The 24,527-nt window shown below is 45.1% G+C and overlaps 1 protein-coding gene across 1 annotated transcript; it reads right to left on the bottom strand.

The window, feature by feature from the left end:
* Positions 1–2,832: 2,832 nt before the first annotated feature.
* C18H13orf42 (chromosome 18 C13orf42 homolog) lies at positions 2,833–21,336 on the bottom strand. Its single transcript, XM_036831246.1, has 4 exons — positions 20,932–21,336; positions 6,393–6,540; positions 3,984–4,215; positions 2,833–3,007 (listed from the first exon to the last, which is right to left on the bottom strand). Exons 1-4 carry the CDS (start codon positions 21,334–21,336, stop codon positions 2,833–2,835), a joined length of 960 nt encoding a protein of 319 aa, XP_036687141.1.
* Between the last annotated feature and the right edge of the window lie 3,191 nt (positions 21,337–24,527).

Genomic DNA, 24,527 nt, shown 5'->3' with positions numbered 1-24,527 from the left:
AGCTGGGGAGAGGAGTGCGGATTATCCAGGTGGGAGTGATATAATCACAAAGTTCCTTTTAAGAGGGAAGCAGGAAATCAGAGTAGTTGGAGACGTGATCACAGAAGCAAAAGGGCTGGGGTGAGGCAAGGAAGGGGGTCACAAGCCAAGTAATGCAGGCGGCTTCAGGAAGCAGAAAAAGGCAAGGATATGGATTCTCCCCTCAAAACCTCCAGAAGGAACCAACTCTGCCCACACCTTGATTGAGCCCGGTGAGACTGATTTTGGTTCTTCTGACCTCCAGACTGTAAGAGAATAAACTTATGTTGTTTTAAGCCCCTAAATTTGTGGTAATTTGTTGCAACAGCAACAGGAGACTAAGCCACCATGAAAAGGCCATCAGTGATGAGGGGACTGCAGCTTCCTGTTAGAACCACTCTGGGCTCTAAGAGTGGGCACCAGAAACCTCTGTCCTGGCAGCCCTGTTCTCAGTTGCCTAGCAACCAACCAAAGAGCTGGATGTATATGACTCACACTAAAGGCTCCCATGTCTCTTCCATGTGAAGGAGAAGATATTTTGGGGTGGGAGTAGAAACCAAGGCTAGAGAACAAGCCAGATGCCTGGGACTCACATCCTCTGTCTGGATATTCTGTCTAGGGATAGGTAGATTTTCATGTATCAAAACAGAGACAGTCCTGGGAAAGCTAGGGCCGCTAACATTGCACGCCAACCATGAGCTGATTGAATAACTAGTCAATTCAAGGGAGAGAAGAATCAATCACATCAGCTGATTTTACTGAACTGACTTCTATTGTCTCAAATGTTATTCATTTCAAGACCCCAGCAGACACCACCTCAGGATTCCCCAGGCAGAGCCCAGATCCTGGGGTTTATCACCAATTTCAAATACCTAAAATCATCCCCAAGACAAGCCAGCCTTATGTTTCTAAATCATGGAATTTTTCAGGCAGTCTGTGTATAGTCTCATTAAAGACAAAAAAAAATATACAAAACATGAAGCAAAGGAGAAAAGCACAGCTTCGTGTTCCATAAGCAATAAATGCTAAAAAAAAAAAAATCAAGACTCCAAACATCCTATCTGTCCTGTTTATTTTTTTCTTATCTATACAAGCAAAATATATACAGTGTCTTCACCACATAATGTCAGGGTTGATCTACGATAAACTGTAGTTTGATAAGAGGCAGAGTAAAGAGATCTTTATTCTGAGTCTATCCTGAGCAGTGAACTCTCATCTGTGGGGCTTCAAAACAAGGCCACATTTGGGGAAAAGAAAGATATATGGTTATGGAACTTGGTGGGTGTTAATGCAGTTTATAAAACAAATCTCCCAAACATTTATTCTTCAGTCAAGCTTCTGGCTATAGTGGGCTTAATATAAGCAACAAAAAGAAAGAAAATTCCCAAACATTGACATTGGCACTCAAAAAATAATAAAGGCAACTATTAAGACATTTCCAGTATATTTTCATTCTGAAAATGTGTTGATATAAAATTTCTTGCCCCACACCATGTTTTCCTCTTTCAACACTCAAACCTCCAAGTCATCAATTCTCAAAGTATGGACCCCAGACCAGCAGAATCAGCAACACCCGGGAACTTTTTTTAAAAATTTATTTAAACTAGAAAAAAAGAAAATTTAAGCATGTCACATAATTATTAGGTTTTTTTTTTTTTTTTTCCTCATAGCAGTTACAAATACTTAGATTCAGAGAGTCAGGTTCACATAAATAAAAGCTTCTTTCTACAAAAAACCTGAACGATAAGAAATCATCACATGGGCCTCGCAGAAGGGAAGCTTTATTCAGTTCTCAGAGGGACCTTAGCCTAAAGCATCCTTGGCTTAATTTCGATTACTGGTGTTTCCTAGTCTGTCTCCTTCCCTTATCGCCATTAACACTCCTGCACCACCCCCTGCCAGGTGACTTCTTTTTTCTTACAAGAAAGTGCCAGAAGAAATAGCTGAGGATGGACAAAGTGCAGTGTAGTCTCCAAACCGGTGGTTCTCAAACTTGAGGGGTCAAACTATATGCAAATGCGCAAAAAGTACGTGAGAAAAGCAAAGAATATGTTAAATATGTAATTCAGACGGTTATGGAAATCAGAAATCCTTTCTATTCCAAAAGGTTCTGATTGCCCTCCGAACTGGGGGAAGGGAGGGGCGTAGCGTTCATGCACTGGCTGTATGGGTATCTATTAGGATTCTGGAGGCTGGGGGTGCCCAGGCAGGACACACACCTTCCCCCCTCCCACTGCCAGGACACTGGCCTTGTCTTCAGCCTAACCCGGCAGAAGTTTCCAGAACACTGTGAAAAGGGTTAGGGTGAAAAAAAGCTGCTTCCCAAACTGCATTCTGCACAAAAGAAGGCAACTTCAGTACATGACCATAACGTTTCTGAGCCCTGTGGGGAGAGGTGCTGCCTCTTTGAAAACTTTGGCCCAGAGATCCATGATGGGCAAATTTCCTGGTTTCCTGTACCAAGTGGGACGCTCGCAGCCACCTGGACACATGCATGGAGAGCCAGGGACAGGCCAGGGGAGGCCGGGAGTGAGCCTGGACCTTCCGTTCCTTCCGCTCTTGAAGACCAGCAGGGCTGTAATGACCAGCCAACTCGCCCGTGCTGGGAAAGCCAGGCTCCAGAAGGCCCCTAAGGCAGGCCCTCCAGGAGGCCACGGGTATGTTTGGCACTGGCTGGGCACCGGCAGGCAGTGTGCTCCTGGGCCTGACCTTGTGACAATTTCCACTTTTAACTCTACCAGGCACCTCCTGCTGCAGTGAAAGCAGACGCCTTCGGGGGAAGCCAGACTGAGCCAGGCTGCCGGGCTGAGGCAGTCAGGGCACTATTCGTTCCCAGAGTCTCTCCCGAAGCAGCCACTGCCCTCTGGGGTTCTCTGTCTCGTAGCGGTCCTCCCCCGGGGATGCCAGGGGCTCCAGCGCAAAGAGCTCTGCGTCCCAGTCCGTGTCGTCCCCCGAGAAGTTGAAGAGGATCTGTCTGGAGCTCACCAGGCTGGAAGGGAGGAATGAGGCAAAGGGTTTAAGTGTGGCTTGGCTGGCCGCACGGAGAATGGATGCTCCGATTTACCATCCTGACGGAGCCCATCGGATGCTCCCCTAGTGCTGGGCCTCGTGGAGGACAAAGCAGTATCATCCTGGGGGCTGTGGGTGGACCTCAGCTGGACCTCAACGTGGCCCTGGAGGGGAAGGATGGGTGATGAGGGTTGAGTCCTGGTTTTAATATGTCCAGTACATAGTCCATTTTTATGGGAGGAAACTGCCATTTAGAAAACCCCTGAACCCATCAGAGTTGGACGGCTCTTGTAGAAACAGAGGAAGACAGGTGGACGAGCCGAGACAGGCCCTTCTGTCGTGAGAGGTGAGCTCCCTGCAGCGTGGCCTAGGGTGCCCAGATCAGGAGCGCACATACTTCTCTGAAGGAGTGAGTCACAGGGATTTGGGGGTTAGAGATGGCAACTCGTCTTGGGAGAGGAGGATCTGTAGGGAGAGAGGCCAAGAGATGGTGGCAGGAGGGCCAGGAGGGGCCCAGTCAGCGAGATGTTCTCCATCCGAGCCTGGCAATGCCTTTCTACAGCAGGGCCATCTAATTGGTTCAGTGCTGCTTCCCTCACGGTGCTATGCCCTCCTCAACCCCAAAGTCTCATTAAAAATCTGCAGCACACAGTGTGTCGGTGGCACTTGGGGGAAAGAGTGAAAGAGGATGGACAGAGCATGAGGGCTAAGTGGGCCAGAAAGGGAGAGGCAGGTCCAGAGCTCGAGGTACAGTTAGGGGTGGGGACAGTGGTGAACCAAGCTAGACTGTGAATATAAGACTATCAAAAAATGTTTTAAACGAAGACCTCCCTCCCCCCATACACAAAAGAATGATTTTTCCATGTAAGATGGGGGTTCAGGGCACCTAAGAAGCAACGCAAGAGTCTGGTGCACATGAGAGCATCTTGGTTATGCTATGTGACCCGAGCACTCACTCTTTTTTGCAGGCTTTGGGCTTAAATTTCAACGTGCTGAAGGCCCCTTCCACAGCCTTGGGCAGGTAAATGGGGTGCCTTTCGAGTCTCCTCTGAGTGCCGACGGCCCTGCGCTCCGTGCTCCTCCGGAACTGGCCGGCTGCCGTGTGCCCAGCAATGTCCTCTGAGCATCGGCGGGGCACCCGCAGGATCCAGTTGGAGTGCAGGCTGTGCTCCCGGGAGCTGGTGGCCACTGGAAGAGAGAAGCAGGGCCCCCGGGAAAGGAGGACTCGCCACGGGGGGGGCAGCAGAAGGCCACGGAGAGGACAGATCCAGCTAAGAACCCACAATACATCCATACGTAACACAGGAAATGCTTAGGAAGGCCCGGAGAGCCAAGCAAAGGGGATGATTCAACTCTGCAGTTATCGTTTGGGGAGACAGTGCACTAGCGTGTGTCCATTAAAGACAAGCACATAGACCTATGTTTACTGCCTTGGAAAGATGCCCATGATGTATTGTAAATTGTTAAGTGAAAAGAGTGGATGAAAAATAGCAAAGAGATCTTGTTTTTGTTTAAAAAGAGTAATTAAGTGAGCCTGTGTGTGTTTAAAGCCTTTTTGAGAGGACGTACACCAAACTGTTAACAGTGGTTATTAACTCAAGGTGGTAGAATTACAGGTCAAATTCTTTACTTTCTTCTTTATACTTTGGTGTATTGTTTGATTCATTTGATTTACAGTGAACATACGTTACTGTGGCTATCAGAGAGAAAACATGAAGTCATTTCCATTAAAAAATTATAAGAAGATGACACATCTGTGAAGATGACACTTGTGCCCTCAGTAGATTTCATTGTCCTTTCACCAATGTCTGGATTCCCCAGGCCCGACTCTGAAGGAGAGGGTTGTTCTTTGTCAGGGGCGGCAGTGGGAGGGGGGGGGCAGTTCAGTTACCCTGCAGGGTACAGTGAGCTTGGGGAGTGGGAATCCCCTTCCGTGAAACGCCACAGAACCCAGCGAGAACCGAAATCTCACAGACACATGTCCATCAGGGCTAGAAAAACAACAACACACCACAAGGATGTAATCTTTGAGCATTAAATAAAATATTTAATATTTAGTATTAAAAATTATTTAGTATTGGTACCAAAAGCTGTTGCCTCAATAACCAGGGGCCAGTAACCGCTAAATTAAATCATCATTAATTACACCATGAGGGGCAAGTCGAAGATGAAAGAAACAGACAGCTGAGTAATGGAATTTAAAAGTGGGCTCAACTCATGAATGTGGTTGAGTTATTTGCTCTCCATCAGGAGACAGCCAGTGACACACCTTGGCAAGGAGAGAAGCCTCACCCTCAGCCTTCACCTCACTCCCTCTCCAACAATCCAGACTGGGCTTGAGCAAGCACCCCGGCCCTCTCCTGTCTACACATCCTAGCAGAGTGGTGGCCCATGAAGGCCATAGGGGGAGTGCTGGGGGGAGGGGTGCAGAGGGGTGACAAAGTGGGTGAAGGGTCAGAGTTGGGTCCAGTAGACAGGGCTGCCCAGGGCCAAGCTAGCTCAGGTAGGGTCACAAGCCCAATTTTTAAATATAATTTGTCTATTCCCTTTTCTTCTTTTTTTTTAATTCTGGTAAAAGACACATAACATAGAATTTACCATGTTGCCATCTTGTAGTGTACAGTTCAGTAGTGTTGAGTACAGTCACATCACTATGTGACAGATCTCCAGAACTTTTTCATCTTGCAAAACTGAAACTCTAAACAGACCTGTGGTTGCCAAGGGGGATGGAGTGGGGGAGGGATGGATTAGGAGTTTGGGGTTAGCAGATGCAATAGAATGCACCTACTACATATAGAATGGATAAACAAGGTCCTACTGTATAGCACACGGAACTATATTCAATAACATGAGATAAAACAAACAGAAAAGAATATAAAAAGAATGTATATATATGTATAACTGAATCAGTTTGCTGTACAGCAGAAATTAATACAACATTGTAAATCAACTATATTTCAGTAAAAAATTAAATTAATTAAATTACATTAAATTAAAAAATCACAACAGCTGTTTAAAAAAAAAAAACCTGAAACTCTATACCCATTTAACAACTCCCAACTCATCCCTTTCTTTAATTGTTGCCCTATTGCTTTCCCTCCTGGAGCCTTACAAAATTCCACCCCGCCTCTGCTGTGGAAAATGGACCACAGGGAAGGAGATTTTGTCCAAATACAGCCTGAGGATTGAAGGGGTAGCCTGGAGTGGCAGCAACGGCCGCAGCGACGACAAAAGCCAGGGCCCCAAGGAGTAGAGCAAGCTCAGGGCCAGGCTTTGGCTTGCAGATGTGAGTTTCCGTTTAATCAGAGAAAGTCCACCCCAGAGAGCCCACTCCACCCACCTCCTGCCACCGGGATGGCACTCACCGTCGAAGTCCACATCTTCGTTCTGCGGGTCAACCTCAGCAGCCCGTGGCCGCTTCTCCGTATCCAGCTCTGCCATGATGGAGTCAAAGAAGGCGATGGCCTCCGCCACATCCGCGCTGAACTGCGAGGGCTTCTTGGGCGTTGCTTTCTGCTAGAGATGAAGGGCAGAGAGGAGAAAGCAGAGCTGCCTGAGCCAGCCTTGGGGCGCCCACACACAGGTAACATGGAAAAGGACCACGTGTTGCTGAAACTAAACCAATGTGAAGTCATGAATTTGCAGGTAAATTTGAATAAGTGCCCTTGAAAGGAAGGTAGATACTCCAGATCCGCACTTGCTGTAGGTCAATGGGTTTCGGATTATCTCCAGGAGGGGGAGTGAAAGGGTGGGTAGATCTGCCTCTGTCTCGGTCAGGGACTGTTATTGACCATTAGGCAAAATAATTTGTCTTTCTTTGGCCTGTTGCCTGCTGATAAACCCAATTAGGAGATTGTACAGTTCCTTAAGTAGGCGATGAGATGCTCACAGCAAGAAAGAGGGGACGAGATATGTTGAAAATAAAATACTCCAGAAGAGTTTTCAGTACCTAAAGTGGCCAAATTTCGGTTCAAGCATGGAATAAATTGAAGACAGATTGGTGTGATTGTTTGAACAGTGTAAGGAATAATATTGGGTTGGCCAAAAAGTTTTTTCAGGTTTTTCCGTAACGTCTTTAAAGTAGTTTTAAAAAAAATCTACAGAAAGCGTAACTAGGTTCCAGGTTCTGTCCTGACTCATTCTTCATGACGTTATCATCACCATCATCATCATCACCATCATCACCATCATCATCATCACCATCATCACCATCATCATCATCATCATCATCATCATCATCATCATCATCATCATCATCATCATTCTCTTCACAACAGCCCACAGTCAGTCACCAGCGACCGGCATCATGGAAGTTCAAGCACCATGGTGGACTTCAATGGAGAACTCATGATGTAGGCACAGAATCAGTATGTGAACTAATAAAAATCTCCCTGAAGAATTTAGGAAATAAGAGAACTCAGGGAGAAAAAAGAAAGACAATATGTGTTAACCTGGGCTATTTGGACCAAATGTAGAGTTCTTTTATTTTTTGTGTGCACTTTGAAAGTGGGATGGTATTAAAAATGAAAGTGATTTAATTGCAGATTTGCATGTTAGGAAACTAAAGGATGACATCTTTATATATGCATAAGATTTTGGTAAAATGTATGCATTTTGTACCACTAGGAAACATTTGTACCACTAGGAAGCCATTCAGCTTGCAGGATCTCAGTTCCCCGGACCAGGGATCGAACCCGTGCGTGCCCCCAGCGGTGGAAGCAGAGTCCTAACCACTGGACCACCAGGGAATTCCCAGGAAACATTTTTAAATAGAGGATTTTTTCCTTTTATATTTGTAAGGAGCATTCTTGGAGAAAAAATTTGGAGAACCACAACATACACTGAACCTTTTCTGTTAAAAGTGGAAAACTATTCACATGTAGTTATCTCACCCCCTTCAAAGAGCCCACTAAAATGAAAGTGGGCAGGGGGAAAGTTGAAACCCAGTGTCAAAGAGAACAAGAGAGAGGTCATCAGTGAGAGAGAGATTTTCAAGAGCTCTTGCCAGATGGAAAGCAGTTGAAGCGGGGGAATTGATGTAACAAAGCAGAGAGACTGCCCTCCCAGAGAACCATGGGTGGATGAAGCAGCTCAGAAGGGGGACAGTTTGACCCTTGGAACCAGAAATGCTCCAGACTTGGCAACACCAGGCACACCAAGGGTTGGAATGAAAAACTGAGGGGCTGGTTGAAAGTCTGTATGAGCACAGAAGGCTGGGCCACCAGCATACTTCCTGCAGGCAGATAACAGGAAGGCTCATATCTAGAGGCAGGTCCATATGCTTTTATCCTCCCCGTGTTTTCTCTTGCGGTCCCTCTGCCTTGAATGCCTTATCTGGCCAACTCCTATCCAACCATCAAGATGTGTCTGAGACAGCTCTTTCTCCAGGAAGACCACCCTCTCCTGGGCTGTTTCCCTCCTCCAGGCTCCATGGTCCTCAGTACCTAATCTAATTCTACGATGGCACATATTATTTTAGAGAATTTTTTGTGAAGTGGAAGAGAGAGAAACAAAGAATCGACAAAACCACATGATCTGGACTGAGCCCCAAAGGAAGGTTGAATATTATTTAATAGAAATGCAAGGTCTGTAGGTTTTCCCATCTCAAAAACCATCTCCACATGGAAGGGATATCACTAAGTCCCTAGTAGCAACTGCCATCAGTGTTTGGCTGAATGCAAGAGTCTCAACCTTGCTCATGGGCACCATATTCTTTTCCATCTGGGTCACCCTACAATTTCATCTAAGCTGTTCATTCCTCAGTGTCCCCAGGAAGTAGACTTTGGCCAGAAGCTCAAAGCAGCCTGGATCAATTGCTTTCATTTATTAAAAGGCTTAAAAGAGAGTCAACTTTGGTGTCTTAACTATTAAAGGCTAGGAAAACAGCAATGAGCACACTGCCAGTAGTTAGGTTAACACAAGCCCTTGACTGTGGCCTCTTGTGAATATCCCCAATCTCCTCAAGAATTATCCTCTAAGGATAATATTTACAAAATAAAAAAATAAATTACCAGCATATACATCACCACCTCAGCCATTGTACTCTCTGTCCATCAAAACTAATGGACAAAGACCCTTTCAGCTGCACATTTCGTTGGTTATTCCAAATATTCAAACATGTTTCTTGTTTGCAAAATTTCAAGCTTGGGGACTCAACACTCCCGGACAGCTCACCCTCTCTGCTGTGCTTAGCAGTGGTTGCCTTCCTGGGCACAGCCACAGACACTGACAGATAAGCTCCTTGGCCAGCACTTAAAAGTCTGCTCTTTGGGGCCGCACATCCGGGGCTCTGCTGGACCATTCAGTACATTATCACCGTTATAAAGCTGGTTTCTGTTAAAAGAGCTTTTGGATCCTGGTGTGGCTGGAGAGTGAGACATTGGTGACATTATTTGTGGTTGACCCCTATGTACCTGTGTGACCAAGTTTCATCCCCAAAGAGAGCTTTCCCCAACTTGCTTCAATTACCTTCATCAGTTTCGCCCAAGCCCTTCTTGGAATGAGGGAGGAACATAAATAAATGAAAATGAATAAACAATTGCTTTCCTTCCTTCCTTAGCTCTGCCTTCCTTCCCTGCAAATGAAAGCACCACCCCTTGAAGGAGTCTGGGGACCCAGTTGGGGGGGATGATGGTTATGAGGGGTTATGACTCCCCCTCATCCCTGTCCGGGCGGTTCTCACAGTGGAGCCCAATCCCAGCTGGAGGTTGGACCCTCACTGGATGCTCTTAAAGAATCTCTACACTGGCCCTTTCCCAGATCAATTAATTTAGATAACCAGGTGATTCTAATACAGAGCAGTTGAGACCCTCTTCTCTCTAAGGATCCAGGCATAGGGAAGGGAGCAAGAGGGCCCATGCTCCCCACCTTGGGGTCTGGTTTAGGTTGAAAACCTTAAATACCAGTCTCATGCCCTGAATTTGCAAGAACAGACAGGAGTGTCTCCATGAAGACAAGGACACAAGGGACAGGATTCAAGGGGATAGGACACAGGTCAATGAAGAAAGAGGACAAAGCGCCTGGATTACAGGGCCCGGACCCTTATGTCCCTGTGTATTTCCCATTGCTCCGCACATAGAGACCAGGTAAAGGGACCCCACCCCCCCTCTGCCCCATCCCCTTACTAGCTACAGGTATGAGGGCATCCCACTCATAGGCATGCACCTACCTTTCCCACCCAGTTCCCAAACGTGACCTAAATCACCTCCTGGCTTGGGGCGGCGGGGAGGGCAATTTCCTCTGCTTGTATTCATGCAGTTTTGTTCGCATCCTGGGTGTAATGTTTGGTATTCATCTCTGCTAGTCTTCATTTTGACTAGACAGCAAGTTTTTTGTTTCTCTCTCCATCATTTCTTTTTGAAAACACAAGCAAATGTGTATTAACCCACTCTTTAAAAAAACAAAAGGTAGCATACAATATCCCCCTGTGAATTGCTTTCTTCACTTGGTGTATCCTAAGAATAACTTCACAGCAGTAGAGATCCTCCTCTTCCCTTTGAATAGCTGCACAGTTCTCCACTACACAGACACACTGTAGGAAAGAACTACAGTCCCCTATTGTTAGAGCTTCGGGTTGTTTGAAATCTTTTGCTGTTACAATTAGTGCTTACACATACGTCATTTTGCATTTTGCCAATAATACCCTAGTATAGGCTTCTAATTGTAACTATTCAGCTCGCTTTACAGAGAGAACGGTAAGCATCAAGTGATCTGGCAGGTCAGTTAAGTAAGATTTGGTTAACAAATCTTCCATTGTACTTTATAAAGTATACTTTTAAATGTTTCCAAATGAATTTTGTGATGATTTATCTGAGTACCAATGAAACTGTGGGTAATCATCAGTTAAATCCATTTCACCTGTAACCTGTCTTCCACATCAAGGTTGTTTTAATTGTTGCTACAAGACTTGCCTGTCCTCCAAGAAGCATGGAGCCTAAACAAGGTGTTTGCCTGAGTTGTTTTCCAGAAACTTGGCATCACCTGTGTCTAGTTGGAGCTGAGCCAGTTAAGGCTGGAAAGGACTACCAACCCTCCAACTGGGCATGCGCAAGTGTCTGCTCGGTGACGTTTTGACATCAGAGGGCTGAGAACTCCACCCTCAGATGGTGCTAGGCGCCTCCATTTTTGGACGTGCAGAGGCCTGTAGGCTAGTTACACCTGCACAGAACGACAATTACCCCACCCTTTCCTTAGTTCCCCACACCCCAGACCGCCCTGCTTCTTTACCACATAGATACCTGAGCGTCTTGCCTTCCAGGAGGTGGATTTGAATTAGTTCTCCTGTCTCCTCATTTGGCTGCCTTGTGAATAAACCCTCTCTTTGCTGCAAATCTCGGCATCTCAGAGTTCGGGCTTGCTGTGAATCAGGCAAACAAGCCTGGTTTGGTGACACCAAGGCTAATCTACAAGTCCAGGCTCCCTGGACCTTTTCAAGTCCTAGTTTAAACTCAGGCTGATTCTGGCTTTTCCTGCCTTTCCCGCAGCTTCCATGGGCCTTTCTGGCCTCTACTACGACCTTCTCTTGGTCTCCAGCCAAGACAACTAGCACAAGAGCTGCACAACTGAGGCTCAGGGTTCAGGGCTCAGGCTAACATCACAGAAAATCTACTTTACAAAGCAGGGGTTGCACAAAATGGGGCGTCAGTCATCAACACCCTTGGGTGAGACCCAAATGGTTCTCCCTCTCTGAACTCAGAACTCTAAATAAAAGTGGACTGCCTCGCCCCGCCACCCCCTGATTTTGACTTTTTCCTAGCCCAGAAATGAACTACTTTGGAAAGGCTGCGTGTAACGCAGGCTGCTTCCTGTGGCCCCTGCTCAGGCCTGGGTTTCGCAGGGCTCATGTTCCTTCTCCAGCAGCGCTTCCGCAGCCCCAGGGGAAGGCGCTTTCTCTGAAAGCCATCTGTACTGCATTGCCGACTCCCCTTTAACCTTCAGTGTCCTTAAGGTTATCATTTTCCAAGCCTCCCCGTCCCACCCCCTCACAACAGGCCTGGGTCTTGGATTACTTTCCCCAGATAGAACGCTTGCATCTTTCCAAACCAAACTCCACCGTATTTCTCATTTTAATTTTTGAGTCCCCCAAGGCAGTTTATTTTTCTGCATTTCGTATCACCTCCCGTCCTGCCCGGTTTCACCTGCCCTTGGGGTACTTGAGCTTCTCCAGTCTGTTTACTTTCTTCTGGGATCTGTCAGTATTTGTCTGCAAGAGATCTGGGTGCTCCAAAATGAACTTCCAGTTGTAAACAGAAATATTGTGTCAGAGGTTAGGGTAGGGGGACATTCTAAACCCACCCAACGTCAAGAGGACCACCACTAAACATCTAGCCTCTTCCTCCCCTCTTCTTCCTGGAGTCACTCCCCCCCCCCCCCCCCACCTCTTCGGAGGGCCAACTCACACGGCACCTTCTTTCCGAAGCTTTCACTCATTGCAGCAGACAGACCCACACACATCTTTTCTATGCTCATATTCTGCCTTGTGTGGACAGCAACGTTGTATTATACCCTCAGAGCCCCACACTAGACCCGTGATCCTTAACCTCGTCTATGAAATAGCTTTGGCAAATAGCACTCACAGATAAGACTGTCTTTGGATAGACTCTCACTGCCAGCCATTACCTACATGAGACAAGTTGTCGGATATACCCAACTTCCAACATTCTTGTTGTAATTCTACCTGTTTCTCTTCCAACACACCAGTGTGGTTCAGGCAATGATGCTGAGAGTTGCAGCTTCAGATTATGGGCTGCATCAGGGCCGGCGGACTGTCTTTCCATCTATGAATGTGGAACACCCATTTCAATGCCTGACACGGAGTAATTTGTAGAATGAATGAATGTATGCTATATACATGCCATTATCATATGTTTATATTCTCCAACCAGTTTGCATGTTGCTAATGTATATTGTTGGATTTAACTTAGCAAATTTTGAGAACTCTGTACTCCTTATTTTTATGGAGTCTTATAATACTGTCTTGAGCTAATCGTACCTGGAAATCAAACTGTCAGTTCATTGTGATGAAATTTCCAGGATCAAATGTGGGACTGGTCTGGATTGGAGAGATCATTTTCCCTTGGATCATTCAGCTGGGTGAAATGAAATGCAAAACAGCTCAAATTTATCCACAAGCAATTTAATGTCCTCAAAAGAAGCTTTTCAGGATACACCTTAAAAGCTCTAATACATCCTCTTTCCTTCTGCCATCCTTGAAATGGCTATTCAAGATCAAGTCCAAAGCAATACTTATCTTATCCCCTCCTTTTTTTTTTTTTTTTTTTGGCTGTGTCAGGTCTTAGTTGCGGCACGTGGGATCTTCTTTTTGGCATGTGGACTTCTTAGTTGCGGCATGCATGCGGGATCTAGTTCCCTGACCAGGGATTGAACCCGGGCCCCCTGCATTGGGAGTGCAGAGTCTTAGCCACTGGACCACCAGGGAAGTCCCTTCTTATCCCTTTTATATTACATCACCTAAGGAAATGTGTACCCATCATTGAATAGGGGCTTGTGATAAAAGAATAGGAGCTTAAGAAATGAGAACTGTAAATCTGAGAAACAAACAACTTGGGAGAAGGTATAATCACTGAAATTTAAATACATATGTACACATACCCACATCCAAATTTTCAATAGATACTCTAATGGTAGACTTGTCAGAGCTGAAGGAAAAAAATAGTGATATACACAATAGAGCTGAGAAAATCAGCCCAAAGAGATAAAAAGAAAGGACGAGGTTTGTCACAAACTGTAGTATAACTAAACTTGGGAATTACCTCTCATAGCTAAACATTACAATCATTTTGGAATCGTAGCTGCACGTCTTTTGTCTTTGGTATTAGAGGTTTCAGACTCACAGTCTGAGGCTTAGTCTTTTTTCTCCCACTTTATAATCTGAAGGCCATTGTTTCCTTTGCTAGGACCTGGTAACTCCTCCCCTTAAATGTCACCTAAATGACCATTTCACTTTAGTTCAACACTAAGTGAAGGTTTTTTGCTTACATTTATCAAACTGTTTGAAGCCTAACTAATAGAACTGAATTAATATGCTTGAAACACAGTATAAAAATCTTCACACCCGATACGTGAAACATCACAATCCAATGAGAGAAGGGGTGGATTTGTCCATAAATGGTGTTGAAACTTTGCTATTTGGGAACATTTCAAGTTGGATTCTCACATCCCACTACATGTAAAAATAAATTGCTGAATAGATAAGAGGGTTGGGTTTTTTAAAATGGAACTCTAAAAAAAGGAGAAAAATGGCAAATATGCAACTGACCTTGAGACATAGAAGGACTTTCTAAGCATGAAGCAAAGAAGTATCAAAGACAACAATTGACATATTTGACTACATAAAAATCAATAGTATTTGTAATGATAAAATTGTACTCTTAAGTAAAATTAAAAGATACATAACTTTGAGAAAATATTTTTAACACATGTGGCAGACAATGTACTCACATCCTTAATATGAGTCCAGATAAACAAATAAAAATATTTAGTAGAGCCAAAAAATGTGTAAAGACATGAATGGGCAATCCATTAAACAAGAAGTACACATTGGTTTGATAAAATAAAAGGGTCATTCTTTGCTTAAGCAATAATCCAAAAAAAGTACATAAAACAATGCAGTTAATCTATTATTATCAGTAAACTTTAAAAATTAATGACACTACTTGGTGCTGATAAAATGCAATAAGAAGGGCTTTCTAACTCACTGTTGATAAAAGTATAAATTATAAAATATTTCTGGAAAACAATATGTAGAAGAATCTTTAAAAATGAATGGCCTTTCACCTTTGGCCCATTAATCACACTTCTAGGAATCACTGCTAAAAAATGCCTTATAGACAGAGTAAGATGAATTTATTTATAATGTTTAACAATTGTTTAAAGAATGTGAGTTGTTAAATTTTTTGCCATTAATACTTTCAGTTTTCAAAAACTAGTTAATGAGATAGAAAAGAACCCACAATATAAATTCTAAAAAAGTATATGGTATGAGCCAAATTTAGTAAATTTATACATATACACACTTCAGGGTTGCCAAATTTAGCAAATAATAATATAGAATGGCAGTTAAATTTCAATTTTATATAAACAGTGAATAAATTTTTAGTATAAATAGCTACCAAATATTATATGGACATAATTATACTACAAAAATCCATCGTTTATCTGAAATCCAAATTTAAATAGGCATCCTTTATTTTACCTGGCAGCCCTAATATACACATCTGCAACTATACAAGAAATAAATGATTGAAAGAAAATATACTTAAATATTTTATAGTGATTGTCTCTGGATGATAGGCGATAGGATTCTAGATCATTTTTATTTTCTTCCTTACAGTTTTCTGTGTTTTATAAATTTCATTTAATATGCAAATATAACTTAATAATCGGAAACAAATGTTTACCTAAAAAAGTGTCTTTTTGATGGTAAACTCTGATCCATTGCATGTGGGATGTTTTAATTATTAGGATCATTCCATATGAATATCCCCAAACTATATTCTACTCCATTAAAAACAAGATAATTTTCCACTCACTGAAAACCACAGACCTCTTACTTTTCCAGGTCTTCCATCAAAGTTTGTAAAGTTCCATTCTTAAATTACAATTGGAGCTTCTCGGGTTATTAGTTTATTGAGCATCTACTATATGCCTGGAGCTGCACTAGAGGTTGGAGATAAAAAGAGAAGTAAGACATGGTGGCCCCACTCAATGAGCTCACGGCCAGTAGCAGACACAGCAAATGAACAGACAATTACGGTGCTATGTGCTGACTGCTGGGTGCTGGGTGCTGAGTGGTGAGATAAGGGTCAGACCCACAGAAGGGGGACATCCATTGCATTAGACTGTAGACATGAGAAATGGCTTCCTGGGGCAGTGCTTTCTCTGCTCTCTTAAAAAACAAGAAGTTAGCCAGGTGGGCGGGGTGTGGTAGAGAGGAAAAACGGAGGCCAAAGTACTGTATTGTTTCTAGGCTGAGCAAACGGCACATGTCTGGAAGGTAGATTGGGGAATATAGTTACCTGTCTTGTGGTCTGACTGAGAGGGGCTGCAGGAATTGGATGCTCTGTTATCAATCATTATTTTACTGTCTGCCATCTTCTGGAGAGCGCTGCCAAGCATAATAGAATAGTCTTTGCAGCTCATATTGAATGTTCACTGCCCTTCAACTCTGCCAACCAGATACAGGCCAAGTGATAGAGACCTCCAGTAACTGATGCTCACAGAAAACCTGCACTTTAATAACACTGTGTTTGCAGAAAGTCCCCCCAACAGATCTGAAATATAAATCCCAGTGGTATGGAACCGATTCAGAACCTTCTTCCCATTGCATATGAATTTTATATACGGATGATTTGGAATCTTTTTAGATGAATTGGATTCAGATCTTTCTACCATAGAGGAGAAAAAAAAATCTATTTGCTGTTGACTTGGTCTTATTTCATGAACCAGGATTGAATGGCCAATGATAGAAAATTGATTCTGAAAGCTAACTATTATCAGAACAAAACTACTTGAAATAAAAATCAATCACTTTTGGCAGGCATTCTCCAGAATTCCACTGGTTCTGTTTAAATCATTCCTGTAGCAGGTGAATTTCTTTAGTTGGAGCAGGGTGGGAGGGGGGTTGGTGCTGGGAGGGGTGTGCTTTTTGCAGCCGGTTCATCCAGGCAGACATATCGGGGATCGAAGCTGTTCAGAACTATATGATTCACAGGTGAATTAATGAAATTTCTTCTGGCTGTGGTGGGTGACCAGGAACCCTGGCTTTGGAAAATGTCAGCCCAAATCTTCTGGGTAGAGTTCCCTGGGGCACTGCAGCCAACCCCAAACAGCCTCTCCGACAGCACAGACACCGTGGTCCACCCAGGTCCACTTAGGTGGCCCAGTTCTCACAGAGGGATGCTGGCTGTTTACCTGTTTATCTGGCTCTAAAACCGTGGGGAGCTGTCCTCAGTGAGGACCCCAAATGCTGATGAGCACTCCGGGCAAAGTCACAGCATAATCTCCAATTTTTCCTCCTCACCTCCCATCAAAACGCAAGCTCATGGACCATAAAAAGGAAGGAAGTTCTGACACAGGCTACAACATGGATGAACCTTGAAAACATTATGCTAAGAGAAAGAAGCCAGTCACAGTACGACAGATACTGTATGATTCCAATTATATGAGGTTCCTAGAATAGGCAAATTCATAGAGACAGAAAGTAGAATACAGGTTTCCAGAAGTTGGGGAAAGGGGAAATGGGGAGTCACTGTTTTCTGTCTAGGATGATGAGAAAGTTCTGGGAATGGATGTAGTGGGCTACACAGCACTGTCTTTAATGTCAGTGAATTGTACACTTAAAAAATGGTTCAAATGGTAAATTTTAAATTTTTTATGAGTATTTTACTTAAAGAGGATATTATATTTTAAGAAATAAAAGATCATTGTCAAACCTTTTATAAAAACACTCTCCTGATTCCTAAATGAAGTGTTTTTAGATCCTCCGTGACCTCTTAAGGAATTCATTTTCTAGTGTTCTACTAATATACTTTCAAAAAGTGTTCTAAAAATATATTAATTAGGGCTTAATAGACTTTTGGATGAATTGTTATGGGTTTATATAAATGATCATTTGGAAAAGCTCACTGAAAGCTCTGATGTAAAGAACTCTGATTATTGTCTGGCACTTAACCATTTGAAAGGTGTCCAGTGTTACACATTTTTCTTTAAAAGAAATTTATATAGGGTTTCCCTGGTGGCGCAGTGGTTGGGAATCCACCTGCCAATGCAGGGGACAGGGGTTGGAGCCCTGGTCCAGGAAGATCCCACAGGCTGTGGAGCAACTAAGCCCATGCGCCACAACTACTGAGCCTGCGCTCTAGAGCCCTTGAGCCCGTGTGCCACAACTACTGAAGCCCACGCACCTAGAGCCCGTGCTCTGCAACAAGAGAAACCACCACAATGAGAAGCCTGCTCACCGCAACGAAGAGTAGCCCCCGCTTGCCGCAACTAGAGAAAGCCCGTGCGCAGCAACGAAGATGCAACACAGCCAAAAATAAATAAATAAATAAATTTATTAAAAAAACAAATAAGGTCACTTTCTGAGTACTGAGTGTTAGGACTTAAATATAGGATTTGGGGGAGACAAGATTCAGCACATAACAGGGGGTCAAGGGAAAAGAACAGAGTTTGCCCTAAATCTGAACATCAGCAAGTGTTTTCTACCAATGCAGGAAGGTGATGACATTCCTGAAGCAAGGGCCCCTCCGGATCCCCTGCCCCTGCCGTGCACAGAGAGCCAGGAAGGCCACCTTGCTAGCCACGGAGACCTCACCCACCGTTTCTCAGGCACGCCCAGCAGACAGCTCTTTCTTTGGGAGCAATAGGGAAGGAGAGCAGCTTGTCTCCAGGCTCCTATGCACCTCCTGCACCATACATTTCAGAGCAATGAACACTGGACTGCCTAGTATGTGCCAGATCCTGTCACAGGCCGGATCTTGCTTCCTCCTCACAAGGTATACTCTTATTTCCGTTTGTATGCTCCAGAAATAGAGGCCCAGAGAGAGAAACTTAACCTGACAAAGGCACACAGCTGCTAAATACAGACCTAAAATTCAGGCCTTGATCTGACTAACTTCAAAGCCATTTTAAAACTCTTTCCTGACTTATTTCACTAAGCATAATATGTTCTAGGTCCATCCACATTGTTGCAAATGGCAGTATTTCATTCTTTTTTATGGCTGAGTAATATTCCATTATATATATCTCACATCTTCTTTATCCATTCATCTGTTGATGGACACTTAGGTTGCTTCCATGTCTTGGCTATTGTAATTAATGCTGCTGTGAACAATGGTGTGCATGTATCTTTTCGAATTAGTGTTTTCGTGTTTTTCAGATATCTGCCCAGGAGTCGGCTTGTTGGATCATATGGTAGTTCTATTTTTAGTTTTTTTAGGAACCTCCATACTGTTTTCCATAGTGGCTGCACCAATTTACATTCCTACCAATGGTGTAGGAGGGGTCCCTTTTCTCCTAGAGAATACCACACTTAGTGAAATAAATCAGACAAAGAAAGACAAATACTATATGCTATGACTTATATGTGGAATCTAAAAACTAATACAAATGAATGGATATGCTAAACAGAAACATACTCACAGGTATAGAAAACAAATTTATGGTTACAAAAGGGGAGAGGGAAGAGGGGAGGGACAAATTAGGGGTATGAGATTAACAAACTACTATACATAAAATGGATAAGCAACAAGGATTTACTGTGTAGCACAAGGAATTATACCCATTATCTCGTGATAACCTATAATGGGATATAATCTGCAAAAATACCGAATCACTATAGTGTATACCTGAAACAAACACGATATTGTAAATCAACTATACTTCAAATAAGAACAAACAAACATAAAACCTCTCTCCTGGTTACACCGTGGCAAGAGACATCTCCCGAGGAAATCCCTGCACTGCATCATGCCTGGGCCGTCTTCACAGCCATCCCTACAGGGCCAGAGCTGGTGTTCTACCTCTAACCCCTCCCTCTGTCTTCAGATGCTGAACTAGGATTGGAGCTGAGAGGAAGAGTGCTAGGTTCTACCAAGAAAGGACTCCATTTTGCAGGAAAATGTAGTGCCTGGTGGGAATCTAACCAGAACCGAGGACCCCAGGATGCTCAAGCTGGAAGTCCAGAAATCACGGCAACCCCCTCTGTCATCCGAGGTGGCCCCGGAGGAGGGGGGTGCTGGCCCACAAATCCGCAGCTGGTTGGCCACAGGGGCAGTACTGGAACCTAAGAGTAAGACACTTTGTGTCGGCCCCAACACTGCCCTACTTCTGGAGTTCAAATGGTTATTTAAACTGCTCCCACCTGGGATAAAATGCAGACAGTTGAAACCAGTTGGGTGAGACCAAGCCCTAGAGATCTGGTAACAGGCCAGTAGGTCACTCAGTGTAAATGGGACTTGCAGGCCTGCAGGACACTCTGGGGGGGCAGGGGGGGCATTGTTGGGCCACACAGGCCTGCTCTGAACACCTTAGAGCCCAGTCACCAGGAGAACAATTGATGGCAATTTAAAATAGCCTCAAACTTCTTTTTTTTTTTTTTAATTGAGGAAACAAAGGAATAAGTAACAGTGAGTCGGGGATCTTAGCAAAATCAGGTCACTGAGGCTCAGCTTGCTCTTCTGCGATACAGAGGGACTTTCTCCCCCCTTCCCTTCTGGCATTATTCATTACTGGAATTATCTCAAGAAAAGGTAATGTGTACAAACACTGTAATAAGTATGAGATAAATGCAAGTTTTTTCTTTCACTAATTTCCTGCTTGGTCTGCCTGGGCTGGAAGCCTCCAGTGCCCAACAAAGTTGTCATTCAGTCTCCTTCGAGTCACAGACTCTCTCTGAGGCTGTGTCCGAGTCCTCCCAATACTCGGGCTCACGGAACAGACAGAGCAAATCCTCCAAATGTTCACTTTTCACTGGGATTTTTAGATGTGATGGTAATAATAAAAATAACAAAAACTTGTTGGGAAGTCACGTGCTGTCACTCAAATGTCATACAAGCATTCTCTCACCCAGGAAGTGGGCAGTAAGCGACAGATGTGCCCTGCACACCGACTGTCTGACACCAAGCCCGAGTCCTCCCCACAGGCTGCTCTGTGGATGCCAGAAGCTGCTCCTCCCCGTGGTCTCCACGTGAAAACTCAGCATGGGACCGGCCATCCGTCCCAGGCTGGCGAGATGGCAATGGAGAGTCTCTGAGGTGGATGGAGCTGTCAGCCAGAAGGCGCAGATTAATTAAGCTGCGCGTGGATGATCCAGGGCTCCAACCCGCGTCAGAGGCTCTCGGAAAAGCGCTCACGTCAATGGTACTTCTCGGCGGCGGCACTCACCTTTATTTCTTTGGAGGCGGACTTCTTTCCTCCCCTGGAGGATTTCGAGGAGGTGGAGGAGATGCCCGGGGCGCGGCTGGGCTTCAGGTCACTGAGGCTGCTAAGGTACTTTTTGCGCAATGCCAGCAGCTCCTGTAAGTAATGCAGGCAGTCCTGGGTGCGCGAGTACATCCACGCCCGGTCCCCCTCCTGCTGCAGGTAGTACAGGCCGGTGTCCATACTGCTGGCGCTTTTGTATTTCTTTAAGGACTCGCTGAACTTCTCCCCGTGGTCCCCGACCACGTACATGGAGCTGCTGCGGATCAGCCTCACCGGGGGGCTGGCGCAGTCGTAGTAAGGGCTCTCGGCCACCTCCGCCTTCCTCTGCGGGCCGGAGTGAAAGATGGAGTGGAGCTTTCTGAGCATGGTGCTCGGTTTCTCTCTGTGGGTGCCTTCCAGCTGCCTGCGCGGCGCCACTTGATCTAGCTGGGGGCCCAGGAGCCAACGTGCAGGCCTCCTGCCATCTGTCTTCCCGGAGGCCTCTGATTCTTGGAATCCCAGCGAGTGTGGGCTTGGTCAGGCGGGCGACCCGGGCATCTCTCATGGGGTGGGGACCTTACATCCAATAACCAAAATGCCATAAACCACCTGAGGACGTGAGGGAGTGCGCTGTGAGCTTAAAAGCAAGCTCCCTGGCTGGCTTTATGCACCATTTGGTGCGCATACCTTCCACGCTCTTCCATCGAAGGCCCCAGCTGGATGCAGAACACGTGACATTGCGTTTCCTGCTCAGCTATTTTCTTTCTTTTTCCTTTTTCATTTCTGGATGTGGTCTCCCTCGATTTGACTTGATCGTGGCGTGGAGTTTTGCGTTTCCACCTCGGCTGATCTGGCCCTGGTCCTGATTCCCTGTCTCCAAAATGAAATCCTGCTTTTCAAAGACAGCACTAAACCGAAAACAGCGTGTTGCTTGAGGTAAAATCCAGTCCCCGGAGATGGACCCGGGTGGACACAGCCAGGGCCTTTGGCAGGAGGCTCTCAGATCCCCGATAAAGTGAGCTCTGAGCAACATCCGAGCGTTCTGAAGGCGCCTCGGCCCGCGGTAACGAGACCTCGCCGCCGTTACCAGATAGCAGCTCATTGTGGAGACCGGAGGATTAAGATATCCGACCACAACTTTCTGCACAAAAGCCTCCGTGAGCCGAGGGTGGCCACATATACGGGGCAAATCCCGTTCTTTAGCTTGAGCACATTTCATTTAAATAGACTCTCTACAATCAGACAGGAACTAATTTTTCAAGAGCCTCGTCTGAGTACGTTAGAATCTCAGGGACCTTCCGTCTAGAATTCTTCCCAGGCAAATGCTACACATCATTGCTGCATTCATTTTTCTACACAGCCTATTTCTCTCCCAAATTTCAGAGAGCTGAAGCCTGAAAATCTCCAGCACAGGCATTTTCTTAAGCTGAGATGGGTGTCAGAGGAAACTGTGAGAAACTGTAATAAAATGTTATGGGATGTGTGTATTAGAATGGTTTATGTCTGCTGGGTTTTTTGTTTTTGTTTTTGTTTTTTTTTTTGAGGAAGAAAGTGTTCATGGTTTTATCAGATGTTCAAAGAGATCTGCGATACAAAAAAAAGAATTTTTTTTAATGTTTATATCCTGCTCTAGAAAAATAACCATGCCTTTTAAAATGTGACTTAAAAGGACATTATAAATGTATTCTTCTTGAGTGCATCCTCTGCATGTGACATTCTCCCAGGCACAGTGGTAAGATGGTCCCGAATATGTAGACCCATTTATGCTTTACATCTGCAGAGTGCTCCTAGGGCTGATGAAGCAGTTCCATAGATGTTAATTTATTGAATCCTTGTGGCTTCCTTGAAAGAGAAGCATCATTTCCATCACCATCATTATTGCTCCTCAATTCACAAATGAGAAGGTGAGCCTGGAGAGGTTAGGAGGCTCAGCTAAGGTCTAATCAGGCGAGTGAGAAAGGTATCCTCAGACCCAGTGCTCCAGCTTCAAGCCCGGTATTCTGGTCCCACTCCCCCTTGTTGCCAGGGGCTGTAAAGTCACACGCTCCGAGGTCTCCTGGTGGGGGTTCTCTATCCAGCCCATTTCTCTGGCTTCACACAAACACAATATCCAAGAACCCAGGATGGACAAGAGCTGATAGAATTTCTTCTCTGAGGAATCCAGGGTCTGTGACCACATAGCCTTTCTCGGTAGCTTGTACCAGTGGGCTTATGATGATACTAATTCCACATAGATTGAGAAAAAGTTTAAATAGATTAAAAATGAAGTTTAATCTCTGTCATATCCAGAGTGTCACAAGAACCTAGCCTCTATCTTCATGTGTATTCTCCTATTCTCTACCCCTACCTTCCAGCTGGATTCTTCCTAAGGGCCAGACTTAGGAGGAAAATTGAGAGAAAATTCTAGCAACATCATTTGCTGAGCACTTCATGAATACTAAGGGGCAGGATGGAAGCAGCAGCCATGACCCAGCCAGCTGACTCTCCCACCTCCTGCCCCAGACCAGCCCCTGAATCCACCCTCTCGCTGGAGCTCCCACTGAGGGGGTCGAGGGGAGGGAATACTCTCTCCCTGCAAAAGCATTTGTCATCTCTGCTCAAGAAAATTCATCCCAAGCGGCAACTGCTTTTATACCATATTAGATTTTCTCGTGGCCTCACTAGAAGGAATGGGTGGGAAATCACCACGTGGTCTTATAAAGTGTGTTTCGAGGACACTACAATTGCCCATCAAATCCCAAATTAGGCACCGCGGCCTTGACTCTTCCCTTGCATCGTGGAGAACACTGGGCAAGCACCTAGGTGGGGAAGGGGGAAGGGTCTGCGTCCTCGCCCCCAGCCCAGCCCCTCCATACCAGCCCCACTGTGGACTGGGAAAGAGCCCGCTGCTCTTGGAGACCAAACCTGCTCTCTGTGTAGCTAGCAAGAGCCTGGAGGCTTGACCAGGACCCCAGAGACTCAGCATAAGGTGACTCCTTGTAACAAACCTTGCTTTATTGCAGAATTTCTCAAAGCCAAAGGGCAGAATCTCAGGACAGGGCAGAGAGGTCCAGAGGATGTGCTCGGTAGCGACGTCAGAAAACAACAGCTGTGGGCAGGAAGCGTGGAGGAGGGTGATCGAGCTTCTGTCTTCTCCCAGGGGAGCCCTATCTGTGCTGCTGGAGCTGCGGTGACGCTCCCCGCCTGGTGTGCAGGGCAGGGGGGGGGCAGGAAAGAACGTGAGTGTGGGCCTCGCTCAGATGGGGTTTGAGCCTCAGATCCGCCAGCTTGGGGAAGTTACTTAAACTCTGAGCTTCAGGGTTCTCATCTTCAAAGTAGACATTACCTATTTCACGGAGTTGTTATCATGATTAAATGAGGTAATACAGAGGAGCACTTAACAGGTCATATTTGCTCAAGCAGAAGTAGCAGTTATTACTTTTATAATATGAAAATATTACTACCACTTCTAATTTACAGCTCCAGCATACAGTTGCCAAACTATTGTGTCAGGCCAATATTTTGCATCCAGGCCTCTCATCCTTCAATATTTGTAGAGATCAAAGGCTCAGGTGGACCAGCCCTAAGAACGATGAGCT

Source organism: Balaenoptera musculus, chromosome 18, assembly GCF_009873245.2.
Source record: "Balaenoptera musculus isolate JJ_BM4_2016_0621 chromosome 18, mBalMus1.pri.v3, whole genome shotgun sequence".
NCBI classification, from domain to species: domain Eukaryota; kingdom Metazoa; phylum Chordata; class Mammalia; order Artiodactyla; family Balaenopteridae; genus Balaenoptera; species Balaenoptera musculus.
This window is presented reverse-complemented; position numbering and strand designations above follow the sequence as displayed.

Bases quoted from the DNA above. Each gene is read 5' to 3' on its own strand.
- C18H13orf42 (XM_036831246.1), bottom strand. From the start codon at position 21,336: ATGCTCAGAAAGCTCCACTCCATCTTTCACTCCGGCCCGCAGAGGAAG. The intron at 4,216-6,392 runs GTGAGTGCCATC...TCTCTCTTCCAG, and splicing joins CGAAGATGTGGACTTCGACG to TGGCCACCAGCTCCCGGGAG. The intron at 3,008-3,983 runs GTGAGTGCTCGG...CCTCCCTTCCAG, and splicing joins CCCAAAGCCTGCAAAAAAGA to CCTGGTGAGCTCCAGACAGA.